Below are 9,434 nucleotides of genomic sequence, written 5' to 3'. Positions count from 1 at the left end.
ATTATGATGATGTGATAGTAAAAATTATTGATTTTTTTCTTTCTACAAACCCTTGCTAATTCAAAGCCGATTTTCACCGTCATCGATCATCTCAACTGTATAACAATCTTATAAGAATCTACTACATAATATTTATTTTCTTGATAAAACAAAATTTAAACAATAAAATATATGGTCTCCATTTTACAGCACCGTACCCGGCCAAGTGGGCCAACCCATTAACTTCCCCTGTAAAAGCCCCCAAGCAAGAGTTTCTTTCACATACCATCACGATTCACGTTGTATTTGTTAATTTGGAAGGGCGAGCGAATGCAGCAGAGAGGGAGATCAAACAACAGCAGATCGAGGAGCTTCTCCAGAACCCGCTTCGCCGTTGAGGGTTGTTAGCCTTCGCATTTTCTCTCTTCGAATCATCAATTTCCCTCGTTTCCATCTCGCTTTGCATTTGGGTAGTCTACATTGATTTCGCAATGGCTGCCATTCAAGGTAAGGCTTTTGGATTTTTTTTGTTTGTTTCTTTGTTTTCTTTCGTTTAGATTGGAAATGGGAGAATTGGGTTTCGATTTTGGAAACGGTTCGTTTCGTAGAAGAAGAGCGAGAGGTGCAGAAGAGCTACTGGATCGAGCACTCCGCGGATTTGACCGTCGAGGCTATGATGCTCGACTCCAAAGCCTCTGATCTTGATAAAGAAGAGCGACCTGAAGTAAAATTCTCTCGCATTTGTTACTGTCTTGATTCAATCTGCATTTGGTCGTGAGCATCTTTTTATGGCAATGCTGTTGATTTCTTTGTTTCTTGTTTGTGTTTTAATTTTTTTATGAAATGATTGTGCGTGAAAAATTCTTGTCATCTTGTGTTCTCAAAGTGCTGCTGGTATTTCATGTTGAATAGGTAACAAAAGTCCCCATATTTTCTATTCTTGACTATTTAATTGTCGGGTGAAAGTCAATTGACTCATGGTGGCAATTTTAGAAGGCAACTTTAGGTTAATTGTTTACATATCTATTTCTCCTTAGAAAGTCATACTGAAAAGTATGCTAATATAAACTAAACTAATTGAACAGGGGGGCGCATTGACCATTGTCCAATGGGGTAGATTGAAGTTGTACCTCTCGCTTTGATCCAAGTTGTAGCATGTACCTCTCCCCCACTCCGGCAATCTTTTAATACCCTCTTAAGCATTCTTAGTAGACTCACCAAAATAGTTTTTTAGCTTTTTGTTGAGCCAAATCACTAAAAACTATCAAAAAAAAAAAAAAAAAAAACCCTCTCTATTAGCCTCAACAAAATGGTGATTTTCGTTTGGTGAGTGAACAGTATTCAACCTATTCACTCACCAAGGTTAGTGAGTACTGTTTACTCACCAAAAGAATAAAATATATATATATTACTCTCCATTTTTGTTTCTTTTTGGAACAAAATTCAAACATTTTTTCACACTCAACCTAAAGTTCGTTTCCTTTGCAGCGTTGGAGGGGACGATTAGGAAAAAAAAAATTTAAAAAGTATGACTATTAGGAAAAAAACGAATATTAAAAAATATGACCGTCAAGATAATACAAATATTAAACAATATGATCATTATGATAAAACAAATATTCAAAAAAATATGACCGTTAGGAAAAGACAAATTAAAAAAAATATGACTGTTAGAATAAGACAAATATTCAGAAATATAACCGTTCAAAAAAGACAAACATTTAAAATTATGAATGTTAGAGAAAGAATAAAGAAATCGTTGAAAATATAATATTTAAATGAAATAGTAAAAATAGATAGTTAAAATAGTAAGGCTACTGAGGTGCTTTAAAAAAGTTGATAGCTAAAATAAAGAACGATGATTTTTAGCTATTTTGGCTAGTAAAATTTGGTGAGTCTACTAGGGATGCTCTTTAGAGCATTCACAGTAGCCTTACTAAAAAATCACCTTTATCTATTTTAGCTATCAACTTTTTCAAAGCACTTACACCAGTTTCATATTTTAGCTATCAATTTTTACTATTCCATTTAAATATTATTTTTTGATAAATTTCTTTATTTTTCTCCAACGATCATATTGTTGAATATTTGTCTTTTCCTAGTGGTTATATTTTTTAATATTTATCTTACCCTAATAGTCATATTTTTTAAAATTTGTCTTTTACTAATGATCATATTTTTTAATATTTGTCTTTTCTTAATGGTCGTACTTTTAAAATTTTTTATTTTTTTTTAATGGTCATAATATTTTTTAAAAAATAGTCTTTTCCCAACGGGGAAATATAGAAGGGAGAGAGAACTGAAGGAAACATAGAGTATGCTTCTAGCTCTCTATATCTGTGTTTTCCCAAAAAATGAATGTTTGTGTTCTTGATTCTAGATCTCATCCAAGACGAGAGAAATGGAGGAAATATAGAGTATGCGTGAAAAAAAAAGGGAGGAGAGAGTTTTTTTTTATTGCTTTTTTATTCTTTTGGTGAATGAATAGTGCTTAACACTGTTCACTCACCAACAAATAAAAAATCAGCAATTTGCTGAGGTTACTGGGGAAGGATTTTTTTTTGTTTTGTTTCGTTTGTGTGGTTTTAGTGGTTTGGCTCATGAGACTACTGTGAATGCTCTAATTTTAGACTTTATTAATTTTTTGCGTGGCGTTTGGTATGCCATCTTTCCTTGTCTCTCATTGGTTCATGTTTAATGCATGCCATTCTCTGGTTTCAACATATAAGGAGTTTGCTAAGCTTTTTAACTGAGTTTCTCTACATCACCCCCTCCCCCCCTTTTTTTTCTTCTTTACTTTCTTCCCAAGAATTTTGTAAATCATCTGATATAAAAAAGTCTTGGGGAATTTTTTTTATGGATAGTCTACTGACAGTATTTATATCTTGCTCATTATTGTATTGGGCATAATGCTATTTTATTTTCTTACCTTATCATATTTTTTTAATACCAATGATCTTGTGTTATTTCCATGCCATAACGTGAAACCGAGTAACATACTAAAAACAATATTTTTTAATTGATAAATCCATTTTTGTGGTAATTGAGATGTTTGTTGTTAATATGCTCAATGTTGAATGTCGTGAACTGATTTAAATGGGTTACAAACAGGTACTTTCTATACTTCCACCTTATGAAGGAAAATCAGTTTTAGAACTTGGAGCGGGTATTGGTCGTTTTACTGGTGAATTAGCTCAGAAGGCTGGTCAGCTTCTTGCTTTGGACTTTATTGAGAGCGTGATAAAGAAGGTAACTATGGTGAAAATTATTGGCCAAATAAGAAAATGCAATTTTTGTGGGGCTTCTCTGACTCTTCTCTTTTCAATCTTCTCCTTGCAGAATGAAAGCATTAATGGACACTACAAGAATGTTAAGTTTATGTGTGCAGATGTGACATCCCCAGACTTGAAAATATCTGAAGAATCAATGGACTTGATATTCTCCAATTGGCTCCTTATGTATCTTTCAGATAAAGAGGTAAATATTATAGGGTTTAGTGGCTGCTTCAATAGACATTTGGCGCCATTTTGAGTTTAGTTGAGTCTAAGTATATAGTATTTTTCATGTCACTTATGAGCCGGCCGGCCAGTGCTGATCATATAAACTAAAATCAATGATCTTCTGTATATGGTTTAGTGGTTACAAGTCCTTAAGATCATTAACTTGGATGTTAGTATCAAGTCAGAGTTTGAGCTAAATTCTACCAATTTCAAGACAAAAAGGATAAGAAAATTAAAAAAGAACTACTGCCTAGACCTCATGTAATTATTTATTGCTTTTTACTCCCGCATGCTGTCTAATTCTTTTGCTAGAAGTGTTATGCCATTTTCCTTTTCCTGATTTCTTTTGGTACTTTTTGCATTGTTATTTTTAACATACCACAACATTTAAGAGGAAATTATCCTCTCACTAAGTATTTCTAAAGAAACCGATTGTTAAATGCGGGCGAGTCAAGCTGTACACAGTTCATTTGTAAATACAAAGTCAAAGGAGGTTCAGACAGACTTAGCATTAGATAAATTGTACAGCAATAAAAAATGACCTTTTTCTTTCTTGCCTAGGGTTGTCTAGGGCCCGGGCCTGAAGTCAGCAGTGACCACTTGCAATGGATTTTTTTAGTTATATATGTCAATGGTTTTGTTATTATCTGTTAATAGTTACCATCAGGTCTTGTAATATCCACTTGAGTTTTATCACCATCTTGTAGTGATATTTTCTTTCTTCATGGTTTTGCATGTGCCACTGTACTGCTGATGTTTACATAAAATTTTGTTTCTTCTGATGATTCATTTCAGAGTATTTGCATGTCTACTTGTTCAAAACTTGTTAATAATATAACAGAAAACATGTTACATTCGCTCTATTTCTTCGGAATGACGGGTTAGCTTCTCTGACTGTATCTCTATGCTTTTTTCGTTCTGTGCTTTGCAGGTGGAGTATGTGGTTGAAAGAATGATCAAGTGGTTGAAGGTTGGTGGATTTATTTTCTTCAGAGAGTCTTGTTTCCATCAATCTGGAGACAGCAAGCGAAAGTGCAACCCAACCCACTACCGGGAGCCCAGATATTATACGAAGGTTTGCCTTCTCAGGAATTTCTTTATTTAATACTCATTTTGTTGACCAAATATGCGATGGAAGACTATCATCACTCAAAGATAGATTTACAATCAATGTTCTGACTGTGGAGTGTATGTGAAAAAGAAAGCTGATGAGTATTTACATTGAACTACACTCAATGTGTTGATTTGAGCTTTTGGTGGAGGCCAGAAAACCACATCAAAGTTTGATTTGACTGGATTCAAACTTGAATCAGGCCTTGTCCATATTTATTATGGTCTTGTTTTTAAGAAAGAAAATGAAATGTTTTCATGAATTATCCATTCATCCTGGCTGAGTTCCATAATTGCAATGTATTTTTGTCCACAGCATCTTTATCAAAGTTCTATTTTTGTTTTACAATGATCTCTGTATTTGGTTTCATCTACGTGGGTGCAAAATATGAGCAGGACAGGGTTGACCTGTCGTGACATGCTGTCCAGAAAGCAAAAAGTTTGTTGTAGCAAGAATTTGTTTCTGATTACAAAGTACTGCAGGTCTTTAAAGAATGCCATTTGACTGATGGTTCTGGAAATTCCTTTGAACTCTCTCTTGTTGGCTGCAAATGCATTGGTGCTTATGTGCGAAACAAAAAGAATCAGAACCAGGTAATACAATTCGTTGATTCTGATCTCATCCTTTTATTTAAATTGGCTTACTGACTCGACGCAATGTTTCTGAAATGCAGATTTGCTGGATATGGCAAAAAGTCAGTTCGCAGGATGATAGGGGGTTCCAGCAGTTCTTAGACAATGTTCAGTATAAATCTAGTGGCATATTACGTTATGAGCGTGTCTTTGGACAAGGTTTTGTGAGCCCGGGAGGGATAGGTATGAAGTTCTCTCTGTCTCTCTGTCTCTCTCTCTCTTTCTTCATTTTCACTGTCTGATACCGAAGATTAAAGGAGTAAAAATTCTGTGCGCTAAGTTGAATAAATGAAAAATAAATTGTTACCAGAAAATTCTTAAAGCTGGTTCTATGAAAAAGCTTTCATGGGATTGTCTCTTGTAGCAGCGCGTTAAGTTAGAAATTACTTTATCCATTTAATGGTAAATTCTGAGCCTTCATCGTTACACCTCATTACTGTTTTTGATCGTCATGGAGAAACCTTCAATTCGTTGCACAAATGTTACGTTGGATTACTCTCTGCTAAATTTGTTCTTATCTCTTCTAGAAAGCTTCGCTATAGAGGCCATATGAAATTATGAATCCCATTTTCTCAATAAGCAATGCAGAGGCACGTCATTCTGGCTTATGTCATGGGACTTTAATACAATCATATTTTAATTCTTTTTGAAAAAACTGTATGATACATATAAGTGGAACATACTATTTAGGAAACCAACGTGTGCTTGCATGTTGACTCACCGACTAATTTGGAAAATTTTAAGTTATATTTTTGATCTTTTGTGTTATAAAATGTCATTAACGTTATCTTAGGTACTTAATGGGGAATTTCACACAACATCAGCCCTCTTTGCCTTTTTCTCTATATATATATATGTATGTGTGTGTACAATTTCACCTGCTTTGATGTTCAGAATTTGTCGCAGTTTCTTCTACATTATTGACATTCTGTATTTATTTTAGTTTGAACTTTAAACCTAAAAGATTGTTAGACAAATCAGAAAAACTACGATATGGTTGTACTTGTTTTTTTTTTCTTACCAGGAGGGGTAAGACGAAAGTTCCTAACTCAATTTACTTTTAAAAATTTGACTCAAAGTTTACGTGATTGTCTTTGAACAGATACGACTAAAGAATTTGTGCAAAAGTTGGAACTTAAGCCTGGCCAAAAGGTCCTAGATGTTGGATGTGGCATTGGGGGAGCTGACTTTTATATGGCTGAGAACTTTGATGTTGAAGTTGTTGGGATTGACCTCTCCATAAACATGATTGCTTTTGCTCTTGAACGTGCTATTGGACTGAAATGCTCAGTTGAATTTGAAGTTGCTGATTGCACTAAGAAAACATATCCTGACAAGGCATTTGATGTGATATACAGCCGTGACACCTTTCTGCACATTCAAGTAAGGCAGCTCTAATTTTTCTTCTGGTTCTTGTTCAAACAGTTAGAAGCATTTCCTTTTATTTATCTCGTGTTTTTTTTTCATGGACAAAGTGGAAATAGAAAGCTTTACCTCATTTTGGAAGCAATTATTAGCCGCGGTTTTAGGCCCTTTCTATACTTGGTTTTTTTGTCAGAAACTTATTCAAGACATACAGGCATGCATGTTTTTCTATTTGTGTAGGCAATGAGTAAATCCTGAGTTTATATCATATGGCCTTTGTTACAATGATGCTGGCTATGGTTTGCTCGGTTACACGATTCGAGACATCTGTTAGATCTTGTTACCGATTCTTAAGTTGGCTAATCCTACGGCATATAGACTTTTATCTCTTTGGTGCTCTCTATACATACAGTTGTTATGGTTTTTCTTGAAGACTCTCTCTCTCTGTTGTTTGAGGTTGCCGGTTAATTTTCAGGACAAACCTGCATTATTCAGATCCTTCTACAAGTGGTTGAAACCCGGAGGTAAAGTTCTTATCAGTGATTATTGCAGGAGTGCTGGAACTCCATCTCCAGAATTTGCCGAATATATTAAACAAAGAGGATATGATCTCCATGACGTTAAAGCCTATGGTCAAGTATGTTTGCATTACAACTCTCTCATTTCATGCATCTCATGCCTCTTTTCATGGTATTTCTCATTATATTTCCTTGACATATCTAACTCTTGTTTTTTTTTTTAACCTTGGTGCAGATGCTTAAGGATGCTGGTTTTGATGAGGTCATTGCGGAGGATCGTACTGATCAGGTTTGCGCAGATAGATCTGTCTTTTTGTCGTGTTAAATAATGAAATATGTTGAACTTCCTGATCTCAGACAATTGTTACTTGTGCTTCAGTTCATTCAAGTTCTACAGAGGGAATTGAATGCCCATGAGAAGGACAAGGATGAATTCATCAGGGACTTTTCTGAAGTGCGTTTTTCCTTTTGTTTGTCTTCTTTGGTTGATCTGTCCTTTTGTTTGTTTTTTGTTTTTTGTTTTGTTTTGTTTTTTTTTCCTCCCTCATGGTCTTTGGATAATATGCAGGAAGACTACAATGAAATAGTTGGTGGATGGAAGGCAAAGCTGATCAGGAGTTCGTCTGGCGAGCAGAGGTGGGGGCTGTTCGTTGCGAGGAAGAAGTGATTCTGTTTCCCATCATTTGCCCTATCTATATTAATAGCTTTTAATGTGTATTTGGAACAATCTTTGGTGTTGGTTGTATCGTTTTAGTTGATGGTTGATGTCTTCATAGCATCCTATCTATGTTGATTTCTCAGCAAACCTGTTCATCTTTAAATAATGATCAGATAGAGGAGAGACCTGATGAACTCGCCAGTAAGGAAAAAAAAAACACATTTGTAGGTTTGACTTTTGCTTATGTTAATGACATTAATAGTTTGATTTAGTTATCTAGTAATAAAGCAATATCATAGACCTTCTCATTGCTTTCTTGAAGCAATTTGCCGTTGGCATTGCAGAAACTCTAAAACCTTGTTGAGGTGTTTTTAACCAACCCCATAAGCACTATTGCCACCCAAAAACCTAGAGAAGACCCACATCCCGGTCAAAGCCCGCCATCTTGACCACCACAGAAGCACCATCCCAAACCCCTAAAACCAAACAAACTCCCACCACCACCACAAAACCGATAAACTTCTTTTTATCCCCGAGTTTTTTGCACAATTGCCTAGGCCGGGTAGTGGTTACTGATTATAGGGATTTCGAAAAGTGGTTAATAACCGGTAATTAACCGGTTTAGAATATATATTAAAAATAATTTTATTAATATTTCAAATGTTTTTTGCTCAACTTTTCGATATTTGACAAATAATTATATAGTGGTGGGGTTATGTAGGCGGACATAGTTTTCTTCTAAAATGGGTCGGAAGAAATTTCTCTAACCTAAAATCTATAATAATAACATTTATTCTTTGAGTATGTAAAAATCACATGTTTTTTTAATAGTAGGGGCATACATGGCAAATATTTTATTAAAAATGCATATGCATCACATACTATTAAAAAAAACATATGCTTCTCATACGCTATTAGACACATGTTATTTTTATAGATTGAGTTGAAGGAAATTCTTCAAACTTAATTTTGGTAACGGCCCATTAGTGACGTGTCATTAGTAATGTGTATGGTAGGTTAAAAAATTGGAAGTTAGTAAGGGAATTTTGTAATGTGTCAATTTCTGACACGTCATCCTTTGGTAACGTGTCAGAAATTGACATGTTACTAAACTTTAGTAACGTGTCAATTTCTGACACGTTACTAAAGTTTAAAAAATTAGTAAAAATTAAAATAAAATTTTTATTCCAAATTTATTTCCGGAAATTTTTTTTCAAATAATATCATGGAATTCCAAACCCAAATTTCAAATAAAGAATTTGATTTTCAAAAATCCAAACCCAGCAAATCAAAATTTAATTGACAAAAAAAAAATAATTAATTGAACTTGGAATAGATCAATAGATTCAAACCCAGCAGCAAAAATTAATTTAAGCAAAAAATTTTAAAAGTTTTGAACTTAGAATCTGATTTTACTACTCACTCACTGTGTGGAGTTGGAGAGTACCAAAAATAAAAAAAACCTGCAACACCAAAGAACCAGAAAAGTCAATAGGTTTAAAAGCTAAGACAAATGACAGAAAAATCAACCATAAAAATAAGAAAAATTACCCATTACAGTATACAATGTCTGTTCCCCAAGTGGATTCAACTTGAAAAATTAAACCAAACCAATCAAAAAATTCAGACCTAGAAAAATTTCAAACCCAGTAGCAAAAAAATTTTCAAAAT

At 34.2% G+C, this 9,434-nt stretch overlaps 1 protein-coding gene across 1 annotated transcript; it reads left to right on the top strand.

Moving 5' to 3' along the window:
* Positions 1-276: 276 nt before the first annotated feature.
* Positions 277-8,034, top strand: LOC132184016 (phosphomethylethanolamine N-methyltransferase). The gene is made up of 12 exons (XM_059597497.1): positions 277-486; positions 588-703; positions 3,091-3,228; positions 3,319-3,456; positions 4,411-4,554; positions 5,073-5,183; positions 5,264-5,405; positions 6,325-6,605; positions 7,063-7,224; positions 7,341-7,394; positions 7,485-7,559; positions 7,674-8,034. The coding sequence occupies exons 1-12, from the start codon at positions 471-473 to the stop codon at positions 7,770-7,772; spliced, it is 1,476 nt and encodes a 491-aa protein (XP_059453480.1). The 5' UTR covers positions 277-470; the 3' UTR covers positions 7,773-8,034.
* Positions 8,035-9,434: the final 1,400 nt, after the last annotated feature.

This window comes from Corylus avellana, chromosome ca6, assembly GCF_901000735.1.
Source record: "Corylus avellana chromosome ca6, CavTom2PMs-1.0".
NCBI classification, from domain to species: Eukaryota; Viridiplantae; Streptophyta; class Magnoliopsida; order Fagales; family Betulaceae; genus Corylus; species Corylus avellana.
This window is presented reverse-complemented; position numbering and strand designations above follow the sequence as displayed.